A 19,524-nucleotide genomic window follows, 5' to 3' on the forward strand; every position below is an offset into this window, starting at 1 on the left:
GATTAATCCAGAATCCCTCAGGAAATTAAACAGATAAGTAGTGGGTTATAAGAATGCAGCTTACTTGAAAGGAAATCCATTTTCTATGGCCTTGCACATAAACCCTGGTATTACTAGATTTACAGCTCCTGTATGTACTTGCTCAAAAAATAAATAAATAAATAAAACAGAGGCGTAATGGCGAAATTAAAACTTCTTTCCCTTTTACAATACCCATAATTTGTTTTGCACCATTTACAATTCTCATGCCCTTATGGCTTGTGTTTTCAATTAGTACCCCCTAATTCAATTTATACCCATTCTACCTCTAAAGTGAGTTATAATAGGAATTTCACTCAAGATGGTTTATTATTTCACTAACACTTTGATTGGCTGTCAAAACCTTTCATTGCTCCTATTGTAATAATAAGTGTTGTACTATTATTAGCTTTTTAAAAGGTTCGTGTCAGTGGGTGAAAAGAAAACTTTAGTGGGTGAAGAATGAATGGCTGACAGCATTGTGAAATATACATACCACGGACAATGCATGAATGTCTCGCGTCTAATATGAATGCTTAACATGCTACAATTGTTCACATGACCAGTGAATTATCAAATGTTTTGTATTTTTAAAAGGTAGAGTGGACATGCTCAGAATAATGGATGCAATAATAAGGCTCATCGTTTATCCTCCAGCCTAGAAAGCAATTCATTTGTTAAGTTAGCAACATTTTCTTGTACTTTCCAAACAAACCTATTGAGAGCCAGCAAACAGGGCTCGTAATGAAGATGTCACAATGAATGGACATTATGCTTAATTAGATTCTTAGCTTGCAGCATGTTCTACATTTGCTTAATTTGCTAAATAACAGTCCAGCCTCTCCTCTCAGCAGCACTGCGGACAGTACCTCTTTCTTTTATCCTCTCTCCAGTCTGTCTTTACTGTCTATAAAAGTATATCCCTTAAGACACTTAAACTTCTCTTCCTTTTTTGCCCTGTCTTGTCTAACTTTCTAAAAATAATACAGTTATTAAAACAATATGATGACTCCTAATGGGGTTCAGATATGCACGTTCCAGTTGTTGAGAAACAGTATCCTGATCTGCAGCTGCTGAGGTCCTGTGTCAGCAAGAACTCTTGGAGCAGCTGTAGGAGCGAGATCGTTGTTGAAATGACAAGTGTTCATAAAGCTATTCACTAATGTGTGAACGAGAGACCTTTCACTAACAGGTCCCTGTGTTGTTCCTGTTGCAGGGGAACACAGGGGAGGCTGGGCCTACAGGAAACGGAGGACCCAAGGTAGGTCACTCGCTGAATGACTTGCAAAGCTAACACTCCTCAGTGTTGCTTTGCCCTCACACTTGTGACTAAGGCTTTGAGGAACGCGGGCTCTACGTTTTTTTTTTTTTTAAAGATATGTTTTAGTTACAAATTGAGTTAGTGTTGCTGTATGGTATACAGATGCTTAAATAGCAGATGGCTCTTTTGATTAAGTGATTTATGGAATCTGTCAGTGCCCCTCTCTGAGATTATTTTCTAACATTATTGGGTTGATTTACTGGCCTGCTTGTGGTGACCTCATCAGAGCAACACAGAAAACAAAGCAATATCAAAATCGAATGAAATATAAAGGTGCCTGCTCAGTACGGCTACCGCTATCCAGTTCCAACCAAGTTCAGGTCCAACCAGCGGCATTTCTAGCTTGGTTGTGTGCCCCCACCGGACATAGTTGGCAGTTTTCCCGAGTGGGACGCCAGCGAGAGATCATGTCCTTGCCACTGCACTCGAAATCCCGGCTAGATGTTTGGGCTGTCTGTCCTGAGAAGATGTCTTGCATGCGTGAGCCTCAGTTGCACCTTCTTAATGAAGTCCTTCACTGTTGAGTGAAAAACAAGTGACTTGAATAACTTGATGCGCATTTGTGAAAACATGTAATTATGTACAGCCTCCCTGAGTAAAAATTAGGACTCAAGAGTGACAAGCAATTCACAGGAAACTTCAGAGGGCAAGAAAAATGCAGATATCTTTCATATGACATATCAGATTGACGCAGCACTTGTTTTGTTCTTTACTAGTCCAGTCTCGTTCCTGATAGTGTTGAGAAAATTACCGTATTTGCAATTTATTTCACTGCAGTTGCTATTTATTCCCTTGCATATTGCGTTGTGTGATATTGTCATCAGTTAGGTTGTTGACTATCAAATGTGGCATCTCAGATGCATGTGTTAATCTCCTCTGCTTTGGGAGGCCAGCCAACTACTTACAGTAATGCTGGTACAAGGGTGTTGTCTCTATATCTTACACTGAGAATACCTTGCAGTATATCATGGAGTGGAAAGAGGGGGTGTGGGATTTTGATTCTATTCTCAGAAAAACACAGCTAATGCATAACAAGACAAGAAAAACACACATATATCCACCAGATACTACATTGAATTTAGGGATCGATTTTACCGAAGATCGTTGTGGAAGCTGTTTATGCATCGTCAGTAAACAGGATTATTCCTGAATGTGGAATATGGCTTAATCCTGGATCTATATCCGTTAAGCTCACTGTGGGACGACTTATTTGCTCGGGAACCTTGATTTGTGAAATAAGGTATAGCACTTAATGGCACGGCTCTCTCCACTTGTACAGGAGCCAGCAAAAGCAATTTTGTTACACAACAGTGCACAAGAAAAGCACCAGCCGTGGCAGTAGTATTGATAAAGATGCTAATGCACAGTGCCATGTATTGAAGTGTTTTGTAGCTTTGCTCAGTTTTGCATCAATAAGGTTTCTTCCTGACCCAGACATATTTTACTGAAACCTGTGTGTGTGGACTATTGTTATACTCGCCTTTCATCCATCTGTGGGCATCCAGTATGTGCATATGCTCTATACATGCTGCGTGTTCGGAGATGTCTACAGATGGCTGTGGGCACTTTTAGCTAAGACACACAGATTTTCAGACTATTTTGGTCGTCTTAATGTGAGAACAACAATTCCTGCAGCTGTTGGCATTATAAAAGTAATGATATGGTTGCCCTTGGACACTGTAATACTGCAGTTTGCTTGAGCTTTATGGGCCAGCTGAGGTCATTAAACTGTATAGGTTACACTTTCATAAGAGGTTCCAAGACAGCTCACACATTTCTGGCACAGTTCTCCGAAATCACTGGCTGGGCAGCCTGAGAAGAATCACTGATCAGAAAGATATTTGTGGAAATAAGCCCCTAACAGCTTTTTTACTGACTACAAATAATCCCACACATGTTATAGACTTTCCTGAAGCAGAAATGCTGCAGGGAGCTTAATAGCAAATGATACTGCATGTGACTCCTGGATGTGTGGTGTGTGTGGTCTTTCTTCTCCTTAATAAATTCTTGTGTGTTTTTCTGCTGCCATCGCCAAGATCCTTAACTTAGATTCTTAGAACTTCTTTGAAGTTCAGTATTTAACTTTATTCCTTTTTTTTGCCTGTTTGTATTCATGTGAGTGTATTAACATCCACACAATAACTCCAGAGCAGCACATGATAAATATCATACACCACCCAGTGCATCTGTACAGTGGTGTAATTAGTGTGGCGTCCCTTGGGGAAGGAGAGGGGTGGACCTTATACTTACATTTTTATAGGGATAAATGAAAGCACTATAACTCTTTAATGATTTAATTAAAAGTATTTGTGGACTAATGTGTTCCCTAGCTTATGCAATAAATGTCTCATCAGCCACTTATGAAACACTAAAAACTTTTAAAAGCTAACATCTTTTTTGAGCCTCCATGTGTCTCCTTAACCCTACTTTAGCACTGCTGGGTGTCAGAGTGGGAAAAAAAGATGAAAGCATAAACTTTTCAAGGGTCTTTTCTGCACCTTTTAACTTTCAGTCTTGTCATTGCAGGGGGAACTTGGATCAGAAGGGCAAAAGGGAATCGATGGAGAGAAAGTAAGTACCACTATCTTCAGCAGACATATATTCCATACCTAGCACATCAACCAGGTCTGGTTTCGTCAGGGAATCAATTCTTATAGGCTTTTCATTTTCTGTGTGATGACCTGGGGGTAGGAGCGCAGCAGAGTTTTTCTGTGTGGCTGTTTTCAGGTGCTTGTCACATCTGAAGCAGAGCAAGGAGTGCTCTAGCCGACATTGTCCTTCTGCAGTGAAATTAATTGATATGCTGCCATAGGCTTGACATACTAATGGACTAAACTCATTTCCCAAATTACTGTAAGCCCTTTCTGTGTCATTTTAGGTTACATTTTATTGCATGCTCTTAAATCTGGCTGCAGTGATTAGACTAATGTATGTAATATACACTCTGATAAGGCGCACTATTAAATGATAATTGTTTTGAATACATATCCATTCGAAAGAAACAACAACAGCACCACTTAGATCTTATTAAGCGTTTTTAGCCACAAGCAAATCTGTTTTCCTTCCTTTAAAGCATAAATTAAATGAAAGCGTGTTTTTTTTCCCTTTTTTTTCTCTCGCTTTGTTGTTTTTTGCTATACTGCTTTTGTTTGCTCACATAGCACAATCTCAGTAGATGTACTGAAAGCTGTGCAGATGGTCAGTTTAAAGTAGCTTAATAAAGGGACTTCTTTTCATCACCATCTCCCACTTGAGTCAACAAACAGCTGCCACAGAAATCAGCCTCCCTGCAGGCTGCGGACCCGTGATCTGCCATATAACAGAGAGAGAAAGTGGATAAAAAAAACCCAAAACGGATAAACATGAGTGTGCGCAGCCAAAAGAGTATTTACTGATTTAATCCAGTAGAATTACCTCCCTGTTTCTTGTAAGTTCTCAGACTGTCAGACACCGATGCGATGGTGCACGCTGCTCCTGATTTAAGGAGAAAAACACAGTGTTGTGCGGTTGGATGCCATACAGTAAACCTGAAAAAAAACCATCTACTGTTTATATTATTTCCTAAGAAATTTTTAAAGAAGTGGTTCAAATAGGAAGGATTGGCTTTGACGAGATAGTCTGTTTTGTCCCTTTTGGAACTGACATCGCTATCGGCTGTTTGAAAAGTGCAGTGAGCTGCTACATTGACAGGATTGGACCAAGGGTCTGCTGAGAGGCGATCCTGCTCCCCTCTGCTCGCTCTTTCTCTGGGTGGCAGGCGTCATTGTTAGTGGTGCTCAGTCATAAACTACTCTGCCACTAGTTTGGTGTGAGGATATATGTTTTCCTAGAGAAGTGACTTGTTTTGATCTTTGTGCATCCCTAGGCGCCGGGGCTTTCTTCGGTCATGCTCAAATGGCTTTTCATGCGTCTGCTGAAGGGATTTATTATACTGTGCCCTACTTCCTTGAGTGATTTGAAACAAAGAAAAAGTTGAGAAATTGAGGTCCTATTTGTGAAGCATTGCTTCTAGCAGGCGTGTTGGTCCAGCATCTCAGATGCCCATTATAGATAATAACGTATGGATCCTGGACGTGCTTAGCCTAGCTTAGCTTGAAGACAGCTGTTCTAGCTAAATCAAAAGTGAAAAAGAAGATACGAGTCCGACCTGCTGTATCTTGTTATCTGGCAAGCTTGCCGCTAGTACATCCAAGAGGCACCTGGGGTTTGCCTTTGAGCTGAGGTCCGTAAACATGTTTTGGACCTGTCTTTGTAGAAAATCACAGAAATGACACTGACATCTATCTTTTCATCTGATGCTGGGAGAGGAAAACAAGTCTATTTTCCCAAAATGTCAGCGCGTTCCTTAGAGAACAGCAAATTTCTGGAGTGTATAGAGAACTTATTCTGCAGTGGATACAGCTTTAAATCAAGCCAAATGCCTTGAGTATTTATTTTTAATTAAGTGATAACAGTTTTATTTACTAAATTGCTTTTTTTCTGCCCCACTTTACTTAAACTTACAAATTTGTGCTAGAAAGCTAGGATCTCGATTCCTTGCACAAGAAATTTTGGGGCACTGCTGTAGCCACATCCTTTAACATACTATATCATCACCCTTGAAACGACATTTCTTCCTCCTGCACCACCAGCTGACGAGCAGTTGTTTTAAGCTGAGATTTTTACCAATTCAATCGGCGTGCTCTGAAATGGCTACTAGCTCATCATCTGTAATTATTGCAGCATAGATAACAACAGAATAAGCTTTCAAACTTGGTGCTGAAGACAGCAGTGAGTGACACTGAACCAGAATAGCAATGCTGAGTGTCATTAAAGCAAGACAATAAGCTGGGAGACTCCAATGCTCTACATGACATGCAGTCATGCGATAATTTCTTCAAATACACACAAGTTTCAGCCATTCATCAACGTCAACACAATGGATTATGTTTCCAGTATGTATCCTTCTAGAAAGAGAATAAATTATGGTACGAATCAAGCTTTCATTATTTGTTTGTCCCTTTTTTCCCACAGCTATGCTTTCTCTGTGAGTCATTTGACTTCTTGATCTAACACTTGCATTCGATTTCGAATAATATGATGGCAGGACACTGTAGACAAATAGATGGGATTTAAACTAGCTCCATGTCTCATCAGTGTGCAGCGAGCATTACAGGATTAAAAACCAGTATCCCCAGTGTCAGGTGATAGGATGAAGCTGAGCCTCATCGACTAAATAAATCTGCAATAAAGCTGGGCCGTCTTTCCAGTTAATCACTTACAGAAATTAGTGCTAAGAGACTCGAAAGTCCTAAAATCGTCATTTGTAGCGAATAAACAGCCCCTAGCAGGAGAAATAAATACTGTCCTTAGTATTGTAATGTCACTTTAAATGAATATACTGTAATTATTGTTTCTGCTTATTTAGAAGGTAAGAAGCAGGGAGCACGGCAAACACACTCCCTGCTTAATAACAACAACGCAGAAAATGTTGTCTGTTTAATGTAAATAAATTAAAAGCTGTCTATGGTGCACAAATGTATTTGATGATTTCAGTTAACCTATTTACTCTGACCACTCCTGTGACTTCATCACCTGATCTGTCCTTTTACTGCAATTAGCTCATATCCCATTTTTAAAGCTGGTGTGTTATTTAAAGCTAGAGTAGACACCCGAGAAGCCGGAATTCTGTGTATGAGCATGTGCTCCGGTATCATTTTGCAGATACACCTCCTATGGGATGGGACGTGTTACTTTGTGGGTAATTCAAGTTACATTCGTGGAGACAGGATGTTCAGCTGAAGAGTGAAGTGTCATAGGAAAAAACAAGGGACTAGTCACACCGATGAAACATGATATCCCTTGTTCTAGATGATCTGTGACAGTGTAGTCTAATATCCTCGCACTACGAGCCATTGTTTGGGTTTCCTGGGTAAATTGTATTTATTCAGAAAGTGCAGAAGCTGTCAGTGATTAGTCTTATATCAGAATGTACGGGGTAGTGCATTGCTGAGCAAAGGGAAAGTCACAAAAGGCATTTCCTTCTGTAACCTCCATGGCATTTGTACACCAGCACTCAAGATATCTATGTTACTTACAGATCCTGTTCCATGGAGCTTTAAAGGCCTGTCATTCGGTGTAACAGCATTTCCTCACCATAGCATTCAGAATACTTACTATAGTTTTTAATTTAGCCTTCACTCAATAAGGCCAAACCTTGTTTGTGATGATTAAGTTGTTTACAGTAGTTAGAACTTGCAATCATTCTCCTACTTCTTAGACAAGGGCACCGACCTGCAGCTGCTCTAGTTGGTAAAAGGTAAAAGTAAACACAATTAGACCGCATTTGTTCATCCCTACTTCTCTGGCTCTGTTTATTTGCTTGCTTTAGTTGTCTTGTGCTGGGGAGTTGCCAGATTGTCTTGTCTCCGCTACCTGAGCGAAGAGACACAGTGGTGTGTGTAATTAGCAGGCAAGTGTACACAGCTCCCCACAGTGTTCTGACCTCGTGCTGCAGGAACAACTGCCACACAGTCAGCACCAACTTATTCCCAGCCCCTTCTGCCTCCTTTATCCTCCCCTGTAAATGCAACAAAGCCCCAAGCTTGCAACAGAAGCTAACAATATATCCGGCCCCTGTCTGCATCTCGCTCTTTGTCATCGTGCACCTAAATTAAGCCTATGGGCTCACGACTGAGTCCATTAGATAGAGACAAAGCCTCTTAACCATGCTGTAGTGTAGCAGGAAGGATAATAAAAAAGAAATAAAAATGCACTTTTTTAGATGCTCTCTCTTCAGGTAGCATTTTAGCAATTTAGCAACGGTCAGCCGAGATTATTTTAAACAGCATTATTTCAGAACAATCGCTAAAGCACCGCTTCTTTAACGCCTACATTCATTGATTTGCATTTTGATTAATTGTTTGCTTTTGACTTAGTATCTTATCCATTCCTTGAAATAAATTAAGAACGGGCTTGTTCTTAGGAATCACTTTACATATTGTTGGAGATATTTCATGTAATTACTGTGTACATGAATGGCTCAAACTGCACATTGACTTATAATGAAAAAATATAGGTGTATGGATTCAAATGGTAGTATAGTGTATTTGTTTTTCCTTTTAACCACTTTTGTGCTGAATCTGATTTGACCATTTTTCTATTAACAAACGTATGTATTGTGTCTGACATTTAACTTACTCAGAGGGCATTCTGGGATAGCTTTACACCCTGACAACTGTGTAAAACTGGTAGGTTTCAAATGTACAGTGTTTGCAACAGTAACAACATCAACACCAAAAAAAAAAAAAAAAGATTTTGGCTGAATGGAAAAAGTGGTTCCATCTATTTTTATGAAAGAGATTATTTAAAATAGTTGGTCTGAACTTCTGATATCCTAAAGGAGATAGTGGAATTAAGTGAAACCTTTTTCTATTAACTCTTAATGGTTATCAAACCAGTGTGTTACAAAAATATTAGTACTGTTTCTAAAAAATCAAAAAGTAGCTTTACTACAACATAAAAATATGATATTATATATGTAGATTTTTTTTTTTGCATTTCTTTGTATTTCGTTTTCCTGTTTTGCTCAGCAATTTTCTTGTACATTTAACTGAGATCCTCCTTATTGGCACCAAATCCAAACTTTTGAAGGCGAACCATTTCTCACTCACCATCGATAACTCCACAGTTTTCCCTTCTCCTCAGGTTAAGAGCCTTGGTGTCATCCTAGACAGTTCACTTTCCTATAAATCTCACATCAATAATCTCACCCGTTCTGCCTACTTCCATCTACGTAACATTAACAGATTGCTTCCTTCTCTTTCCACCCAGTCTACGTCCATTCTTGTCCACAGCCTTGTTACCTCCCGTATTGACTACTGCAATTCTCTTCTGCGTGGTCTCCCCCAAAAATCCCTCCATAAGCTTCAACTGGTTCAGAACTCTGCTGCTCGCATTATCACCAGAACCCCCTCCTACCAGCACATCACCCCTGTTCTTCAGGAACTTCACTGGCTCCCTGTGAAATTCCGGATAATATTCAAACTTCTTCTGCTCACCTTCAAGGCCATTCATAACCTCGCTCCTCCTTACCTTTCTGACCTGTTAACCACTACCTTCCTTCCGCCTCACCACCATGGGAAGCAGAGCTGTCAGCTGCTCTGCTCCCAGGCTGTGGAACTCTCTGCCCCCAGAAATAAGAAACATTGGTTCTCTCCCCCAGTTTAAATCCCAACTCAAAACTCATCTGTTCAAATCTGCATATTCACTGTGAATCCACTGTTTGTTAATTTTATCTTGTGCTTCTGTTTTATTGTTCTTATTCTGCCATTGTTTTACTAAGTGTTTTATCCTATTGTAAAGTGTCCTTGGGTGACTTGAAAGGCGCTCATAAATAAAATTTATTATTATTATTATTATTATTATTATTAAAGCACCAGGTGCTGATGCTATAGTTTGAAATCCACAAGGTCACATTATGGCTATTTAATACCAAAGCTTTAGTCAACAGGCTCAAAGTACAGTTCTGAATTGTACTTTGATTGTCTGCAGGGAAATGTAAAAACAAGAAAAAAGCTTATTAACTGGTAAATTTTTCCCCATCTTTTCATTTTTGTACATCTGTGAAAAATGCTTAACGAAAAATTTGCAAGGCTGCCAAAAACGTCATCCAAAAAAATATGAAGGCTTACTTTTTAATTGCTCTGGTTGTTCTCCAGATGATGTGTAGGCCTGCAGTGCATATCTTATAAACCTTTATAGGTCAGAACAATTGCACAGATGTGCCAAGTTTTCGATCAAGCAAATTTATATTCTAAGCCAATGTGTCTTTTACTACAGTGTGTATTTTTAGTATTTGGAAGAATTAAGACATTCTAACTTTTTTCTGTAAAGCTACTTTGTTAAGTTTTTTAATTAAAATATTTACCAGAAGGAAACCTTTTTGTAGCTCGCAGATTGGCTATGGCAGTTGCAGAGCTTAGTTTGACTGTGTGAATGACTATAATTTAAAATAAGGTGGGAGAGTGACTTGTGGGCTGACTCAATTTTTGTTTGACCTGAATTTTTGACAAGAACATGTGGTGCCCCTGAAAAATAGCTCACCACTTTACAGAAGCTTATTACACTTGTATTATTCGGTTTGAATTATGGCAGTTCCCTGTCAGCTCTTTAGTAAACACATTGTTTTGTGTCTACAATTGGGGAAAAAAGTGCAGCAGAAGGCCACAGTTCCTATTAAAAGCCTTCAAATTTTCCCCTTTTATTGTAAAGAAATTCTCAAATCCTGAAAAGTTCAGAATGAATGAATCGTCTATTCATGTGAACAGCCTGACACGAATATAAGATTACAAAGAAATCCTGCTGTTTTATTAATACTGAATTAAAGAAATGCATCAGCATCACTCCCTGGTTTAATGATGTTATATATTTGAGAAATTGAAGTCAGACGACCCAAATGCAGGACTCATAGGCAGAAGCGGACCTCAAGTGGAAGGCAATTCTTTATTGCAGCTGGTGAAGTTAGAAACATAAATCTAAAACGGAGGCAAAACTGAGTTGAAAATCCCAAGAAATCTAGGAAGCTCAGCGGGGAGACAGACAGGCAACTACACAGTACGGCGTGACAAGGAAGAAGTGAAAGATACTGCTATTTATACAAGGATTACTGAGGGGACTGGAAACATCTGGGAAACAAGAAAAAGGTGACAGCAGTCAAGACAAAGACACCGGGGACAGAGTAAATCTAAACAAATGACACAAGAAACAAGTCACTATCAGGAATGCAAAACGAACAACATCATAACAGAACAAAATGCTGATAGCTAAAATGCTATACTAATACCAGAAAAATAGATTGTAAACTAGGAAAATGTTCAAAATTCTACAATTAGTGAACCCAGAACTAGCTGAGAATATAGACAAACCAATCTCAAAGAAAACCTAAATTACAAAACTTAAAACCCTGGAATTGTATTTTGTGTGGTGTGGCATGCCATGGGTAAGATCATTATGAAGCCTGTGAAACTGATGATTATTTAGACTTCTGACTGACATGCTACATCATTATATGACGTAACATGCAATCCATTGCTATCTTGTGTCAGTGTAGTGGAAAGCTTTGGATCCTTCATTTCAATTCAAAATGAAAAAGTCGAACAAATAGTCTGTGACACTGTCATAAAAGATGCCAATATATGGGTCTTATTCAATTTAAATGTACAAATGTATTGGAAATGGCAGGAGTAAGTAATATGTTTCTATAACTTTGTGAGTGAGGGTTGAGTCTGAGTCTGAAGGTTAGGAGCAATCCTCTATGGGAATGAAGAGGAGGGCGATAACATTTTGTTAGAGAGCTTGCTAATGATCTTTTAATAGTGGCTTACAGGAATGAGCAGCGTGGGATTGACAAAACAGTCTCAGTCAATCTTCAACTTCAGACAACTGAATAGAAAATTGCCCGTAGCTATAATGTCCTGCGCTCATATAGATTTAAGCTGTATGGAGGAGTGATAACAAATGGCTGATAATTAGAATGAAGCACAGCTATACTAAAATATCTTTTGTTAGCTTACTGTTTCAGAGCCATGCAAACCGCAGCTCTAACATCTACTAACAACATTTGTCAGTGAGAAACCTGTAATGATTTCTAAATCGTCTTCTTTTGATAACAAACCCAGATTTAAACCTCAAAAACAAAAATGACCTCAACAAGAAGTTGTCAAATTGCAAATATTGTGTCGTGATGTGATGTTAGATATGTGCGTAAAATTTCCCAGTAACCCAAAAACACAGAGCTGTGAAAAGCAGCAATACCTGCCTAATGGTTCCTTTTCTAAAATAGCTGTTACAGATCACAATAACAAGAAAACATGTTTATATTACAAAAGGCGTTTCATTGTAATAAGTCCTCTCATATCGACAGAATCTGCAGTTGTTTTCATCCTCGTTATCAAATGAGCCTTGCGCTCCGATGCTCTTTAATTTCTGCCACAGCTCTGGTAATATTGAAGAGGGGAATTTGCTTCTGGATTCCCTTGTGTCAGATTGCCCCAGCAAAGCGGTTAGGCTGTTGATTTAAAGAAAGAACCGAGCTCACACATGTGCAACTATGAGACAGCTGTTCTATTATTGACAGTGCATGTGGGCTGAGGGACCACATAAATTGATGCAGTCTGATAAAATCACGTCGTTGTCATTTCACTGTTGGTGCAATTTAAAGCGAGGCTTCACTGTAGCTGTCGTTATCTTACAGAAAATAACTTTCCACCACTGTTAGCAAGGCGTCTACTTTCTGAATGGTGTGGCTGAAGACAAGGCTTGCAGGGAACAGGCAATGAATTTGTCTCTGGTAGCAAGACTTAATGTGATAAGGGTAGGTAATCATCCTCTCCAGATATATAATTCACTATTAATAGCCTATCTGACTCTAAATTTAACCATGACAAATTATTGTATTTCTGAGTCATTTTACAGCCCGCTCACGCTCCCCATCTTCCCTGCTCCCCCCTAACCTATTTCAAAGAGTTGGTGCTACTGGCCCAAATGTGTCACACCTAACAAGGCTCGCTGCAAATTTAGCCTGTCAATATGTGTCAAGCCTCATTCATCAGCTATCACTCTTCATCTGAGCCGTCCTCGTACTTTCACAGTTCACCACCGAAAGGTTTGACTTTGCCCCGAGCTTGCATTGGTTCAATCCCACCCCCAGGTTCTTTGCTTTGAGGTTTAAAAGCAATGACAGTCACTGTCCTTGCTAAATGTAAGTGCAACAAGGGAACACAGAGGGAAGGAGCTGGGGGGTAGAGACAGTGTAACCAGCTAATCATGAGCGTCTCCCCATAATTCAGCTACATTGAGTGTCCTGTGACTGACATCACCTGCTCTTTTCTCATTGACCAGTTGTGACAGGCATGAGAATCTCACATCTGCATGGTAGATTTGTTTTCTGAGTGTCAACATACTGACATACAGTAACACATCCGGGGTATTTTTCATTACTTTTTTTTAAAAAATTCCATAATTCTCATTAAAAGGAAAAATGAAGAAAAGATGTGTTGTATATTTTTTGTCCCCAGGGTTTGAAAGGTGACTCAGGGCCAGTTGGTCCAGTTGGTCCCAAAGGAACCAAAGTGAGTGAGTCTGCTGTACATGCTGGGCTGGAAAACATTAGAACAATAATCTTTTTCGTAGTTTGCTTTTCTGTCATCAGGGAATCTGCTTTACTTTCATGAGCTGCAGTCTCGATAATGTGGCTGTCCATCTGTTTGAAGTGCTGCTGTGAATTGCTACTCCAAACATGGCAAACTAAAGGATATTGTTATGGCTTTCATAACTTAGCAAGACCTTATTGATGGCCGTATAGAGTAGCTTTTATCCTGGCAGAGGGAAAATGGTCCACTCTCTCTATTTGTGGAGTATTTATATATTCAAAGTGATATATTTTTGTAATGGGCATGCCCAACAAATCCCTTTATCTTTCCCTTTCTAAACAGGTCTTTTCTGATACTGAAGCTTAGAGATGAAATGGGAAATGCATACCATTGCCTGCAGTTTGCTGGACTACTCATAGGAATAGTATTTGACATTAGGTTTTTAATTCTAAGAATACAATAGTTGCATAGGTATGCCCTGCACAGGTGGCTGTAGCTGGTTCCATAAGTCTGGGGTTTAAGACAAGAGTTTGATGCAAAACCTTGTTCTCATCAGTGACATGAATTAGATTAACTCTTGTAGTGATGTGGAAAATATTGGTCTTTTTAAACTTTTATTTTCATGCCACAGTGGGATTATTTCCCATATATGAGTTGGAATGTTTTTCCTATAATTAGTTGCCATATCTCTTGCTCTTTTATTTTTCTTCCCTTATTAGGGCTTTTTCCCCCTTTTTTCTCTCTCTCTTTGCTGTTGTTGTTGTTGCCTTTTGGTAGAACTCACCGCATAATTGTAGGTGCAATGCACTGTCTGCCAGCCTTGAAGTTATAATGAGGTCTGTGTGTTTCTGTGAAGACAACAGAGAATCACAGCGTATTTTATCCTGTTTTCCGGATGGGAGGGTGAGAGAGGGGGTGGAGAGAGCGTTTGTTTGTATGGAAGCTGACAGACAGAGGCAGATTTGGAAGCATAAAGTAATGAGTCCCCTGAATATCCCATAGCAGGCATATTTTAGCTGTGACATTCATTTAGACAACAAAATGGATATGAACTACAAACACCTTCTTCTTCTTCTTTTTTTTCCCCTTTCATGCACATCTGATAAAAGAATATTGGCAGCAGTAAAGTCATCTATTTCTCAGCTCAGTGCTTTATAAATGTTGGGACTGCTGTTAAGAGGGGGTAGGATGGCAGTAATAGTGAACAGTGATCTACAAGTTTTATCTTAAAAGACAAAAAAAACAAGACAGTCAGCAAAAAGGATGTGAGCTCATTGCTTACATTACATTATGTTGGCATCAAAAGGCGTTTTCTCCTTCCTTATATGACTTTTTGTGACCGCCTGTATGTAACAGTCAGCGAACAGTGTTATCATGCCTCCCCCTTGTTAATGCTGCAAAGCTCTCTCATGATGTAGTGTGCCTGCATTTGTTTTAAAGCCTGTCACATTTAATGGCCCACCTGCCAATGTGAAAGTCATCAGACATGCTTCATGTAAGGACATAGTGTAAATACCAGGTAATAGCCTTCTACCGTACATAGTGCTTATATTTGAATATACCTGCTATGAAATGTCATCTTACATGAGCTGACCTTCAGGGTTTTTTCTCACAAACATGATAGATGGCCTTTAGGTTTAATGATTATCAGTCAATAAAAGATTTTATAAATTTAGCTGAGTATGATAAAGAGTTAATGCTGTGCATTTTATTTATTTATTTATTTATTTTTAATTATTGTCTTCTCTTACAGGGTGATACGGGTCTGCCTGGAACTCCAGGGCTGCCTGTAAGTTCACACTTCTTCATTTACATCTCATTATGCCATCTGTGTATGTGTGTGTGTGTTCAAATAAAGTGGTGATGTTAAAATGTACTTATGAGGGTATGAAATGAGATGCATGAAATGGCAAAACTGAGCTTTGTAAATACCACAGCCTTTTGGCAGGCTCTACACATAGTGTTAAAACATCTGGCCCACAGAGATGGAAAGTGGGGCACTCCGGTGAACGCTCTCTGTGTCACATTACCGTCGCCTGGGAATGGGTCAAACGAGGAGCAGATAGATAGGGCTCAGTGGGCGGTTTCACTGGAGCCAAAAAGGATAGGCATGAGCAGCCAGGCAGAGAAGAATGGAGCTCCAAGCCTCGGGCTGGGTGTGGAGTTTGACAGGTAGTCACTGGCTGTATCCTACACGGGTGAGACAAGCACTTACTGGAATGGTATCTGTCCCTGCAGACTTTGTGCATTTACAGACACCCGTGAGAAATGACACCGGGATTTACGTCTTGTATATTTCTCTTTTTTGGCAATATCTAGCAGAAAGAAAACATAAAATCAGACACAAGTTCCACTTCACAACCAAACAGAAGCCGTAGCAGACCACATATACATTAAGTGTATTTACTTGTCTAGTCACCTACAGTACGAACAAGTAGCCCCATAATTTGTTGGACAATAACACAGTTTTTGTAGTTTTGCCTCTGCACACCACCACAGTAGATTTTAAATCAGACAGTCACGATGTGATTAGAAACCTTGAACATCACCAAATGCCATATTTCTTCCACTGAGAAGCTCCAGTAGGCCTTTACTGCCTTCAGTTTTGTCTTCAGTATCCGAAAAGCATGATCTATATGGAGCTCAGACTTGGCCAGTGAAGAATATCCAGTGTCTTTGCCTTGAGAAACTCTTGGGTTGCTTTTGCAGTGTGGATCATTACACATTTGCACTGTGAAGTTCTGCTTGATCAGGATTTTTTTTCAATGTTTGGCTGAATCTGAGCAGAGAGTATATCCCCGTACACTTCACAGTTTATCCCGCTACATCTATCAGCAGTCACATCATCTTTAAACACTAGTGATCCGGTTCCACTGGCAGTCATGCAGCACATGCCCATGCCATAACAGTGTCTCCATCAATCTTGACAGAGTGTTTCTCTCCTTCTTCATAGCTTTTTTCTTTCCATTATTCTGGATCCATAAATCCAAATATTTGTTTATTTTTGGTAGAACTGTGCACACTTTTGTAGATTTTTTCTAGCAAAGTCTAATCTGATATTCCCATTCTTGATAGCAACATTGCTATCAAGAACAACAGGGGACAAAACAAGTGGTTTTGTCCCCTGTTGTAGACTTGAGAGGGTTAGTGGGATTTGGCAGATTGGATGTGGTGGTGCAAGACAGGGAAAAGAATCACTTAGAAATCAGTCCCATAATAATTTTTCTTGTCCAAGCTCACCTGTGCTGGTACTCCGATATTCACTCAATACAGATTCACTCAGTATTCAGTGAGTTAAACTAATCAGCTTGAGTAACACAAAGACCTGCTTCAATTTGTTTTGCAAGCAATTTCACAAAAACATAATTCTGCAGCATGTCACATTGGGATTGAATATCTGATTTAAGAACTGAAGTGAATGCAGACGTTACATGCAAGATTTAAATTTCCAGTTCATAAAATGCAACTTGCTGAGCAGTGCTTACCTTTGAGAATAATCTCTCATCTTCGTCTCATCTTTCAGTCTCCGAGTGCCACGCATGAACTTTCTCTCCCTAAGACATACAGGAGCTGTACATTTTTCCTAGCAGACACGTTTTGTGACAAACTGTGCAGATGCAGTGTGTTTGCTTTGTGATATTTGTTGAGCTCTTGCCTACCACTTACAGAAAAATGTTAATGAGTTTATGCTGGCTCCTCTTGTGTAACACTAGATAGATGATGAGTACTGCAATTGAAACTTGATTTACATCTGCACCATGAATCATCTCTGGGATGAAAAGGAGAATATAAAGAATGTATTGAAGGTGTAAGCAGGCCGTGGGATGTCATTATTTTCTTATTACTGAGCATATTACTGAGTATCTCCACACCTTCGCCGAAAGCAAGGCAAGGCTGCTGCACACAAAAAAATTAACTGATTTTAAGGGTAATATGCATTAACCTGCCGATCAAATTTAATTGCTCATTAACCGAAGGTATTGGATTGCCATTCCAAATTGCTCCGGCCCTCTCTGACCCCCTGTCCTACCGCCTTGAGGTTGTTTTTAACTTGGCTAGATGCTGTGAAGTTTTTTTCCTTAACCAAGTAAACATTCTGCAATTGTGCGCTTTAGTTGTCTTCTGTAGTCTTTCAGGTCTTTTCTTGTTGGTGAGCTGGTCAGTGCATTCAGTCTTCTTAACAATGCACCAGACTGTTGATTTGGCCGCCCTTAAAGTTTTTGCTGGATTGCTTATAGGTTTATTTTGGGTTTTTTTTCCTGCTAATGGTGAAAGTTCTGCTTTGTCATGGGAGCAAAAATAGCTTTAATTCCTAAACAGTTTAAAAAAAAACCCAAAAACCCTTGAATTAAGGCTGAAAGTCTGTCCCTCAATCACATACTGCTTATTTGATTTCAAATGCACTGCAGAGGTGTGCAGAGGCATGTCTACAACAAGAAAAAAATAATGCGTCTTTGTCCAAAAACTTACAGATCTAACTGCATTGTGACTGTGTGGGCACAGTGTGTAGGCTCAATTCGTTATTGCAAGGGAGTTGATTGCTGATACAGAGTAAAAGTATACTGCGGGTGGTTAGCTAATTATGTGCATATCATGAGGGGATCAGCCTGCCAGTTTTAATCAGCACTGGTCTGTTACAAAAACTGTCCCACTGCTTCTGGCCTGCCCCTTTTATGTCACCAAAGTGCTTACAATGCCCACAGAACACTGCCACCATTCATTAGCTATTCTCTAATGCTAATTTCCCATTTGTAAGGACAAGCAATGCAACAGTCTTTCTCCGACAGGCAAACAGGATTTTAGCAAACTTTCTAACATCATGCCAGTAAATTGGTCCACGAGCGTGAGCAGAAAACGTTGGGAGGAATTTTTTAGTGCAGACGTGCTGCCAGTGGATTTGCATTGTACTGCTTGTTAGCCATTGTCAAGATTCTGTGCTAACAATCCCAAGCAAAGACCACTGTACCATTGTACATGAATAATTGATTTATTAGCAAAACAACTGCAGGGGACTGAGTCATGTTTTGTTGAGAGTGTCACAGGTCAGAGCTGGCTTTCTTTTTATGGACACAGCTGCAAAAGTCTGAGAGTTGTCAGCCTCCTCGTTAGCTTTTTTTTCCCTTTTGTTACTTTGGATGAGGCGTCTGACTGACTTGAAAGACGTGCGTCATGAATGTCCATCTGTGCAGCTGTCTCTGTGAAGAAAATCAGCAGTCTTTGACTTGTGGATGCCAATTGAAAGACGACACCAATTATTTGGGTTGTATTTGAAAGCGGAGATGTGGTGCATGGCGTTGTTTTGGTTCTGAGACGACTCCATTTGGCCTTTCTTGACAGTGAACAGCAGGGTGTCAGGAGAGTTGTAGCAGTCATGCCCTCATTTCTCTTCAGGTTATTCTGGTCAAGGATAATTATGTCATGAACAATTGTGTGGCATGTATTTTTATCCCCTAATGTGTGAATCATGTTGCATTTTCAAACTGACTGAAGTGCTTTTTTTTTTAAATACAATTTATTTTAATCACAGGCTGAGAAAGAATGTCTGAAAGGAGATCAGGTACATTGACTTTACTTAATTGTATTTTCTCTGAGGCATCCTGTACTATTGTGTTTTTACTTGCATTTTTTTGTAAGCATAAATGTCACAATTTGCTGTTTTCAGGGTCTCCAAGGTGAAAAAGGAGAGAAGGTAACAAATATTGTTCTTGAATTTGCTGCTGCAGAAGGTGCACATACCATGTTTTCAGTAAAGTACAGCTATTTGGTTTAGCAGCCAATTACCGAAGCACCATATGCATGCCCTTGCACAAGACATTGCTCAGCAGATACCTTGATTAACTTGCTAATAGTTTCTTATCAAGATACTTTGTAGAGTAATGGAATGAATATCTGATCAAGTGAGGCTGCAAATTACCCGTTCAAGCGACACTACTCATGTAAAAGCCATTCAGAAGTGAGAATGAAAGCTACAGCACTATCTAGTGTCTTCTATCCTTCATGAAGTTCTAACTAAGCTAATGCTGTATTTCCTATCACTGTAAATAAACCCACTAA

At 39.6% G+C, this 19,524-nt stretch overlaps 1 protein-coding gene across 9 annotated transcripts in view; it reads left to right on the plus strand.

Annotated features, from left to right (window-relative positions):
* The window catches only part of LOC101482045 (collagen alpha-1(XIX) chain), a 102,159-nt gene that overhangs the window by 18,974 nt on the left and 63,661 nt on the right, over positions 1–19,524 (plus strand). For 6 of the 9 annotated variants that reach the window (XR_002721222.3, XM_004555985.4, XM_023153060.3 and 3 more), the window contains 6 exons: positions 1,235–1,279; positions 3,866–3,910; positions 13,396–13,449; positions 15,224–15,259; positions 18,998–19,027; positions 19,133–19,159. Coding sequence is in view for 8 of the 9 variants with exons in the window: in XM_004555985.4 (XP_004556042.3) it covers positions 1,235–1,279; positions 3,866–3,910; positions 13,396–13,449; positions 15,224–15,259; positions 18,998–19,027; positions 19,133–19,159 (237 nt within the window). In the remaining variant the exon portion in view is untranslated. The remainder of the gene's footprint in view (positions 1–1,234; positions 1,280–3,865; positions 3,911–13,395; positions 13,450–15,223; positions 15,260–18,997; positions 19,028–19,132; positions 19,160–19,524) is intronic. The other 3 variants (XM_004555986.4, XM_076891745.1, XM_076891746.1) reach the window with 3 other exon arrangements.

This window comes from Maylandia zebra, linkage group LG13 (genome assembly GCF_041146795.1).
Source record: "Maylandia zebra isolate NMK-2024a linkage group LG13, Mzebra_GT3a, whole genome shotgun sequence".
Classification (NCBI taxonomy): domain Eukaryota; kingdom Metazoa; phylum Chordata; class Actinopteri; order Cichliformes; family Cichlidae; genus Maylandia; species Maylandia zebra.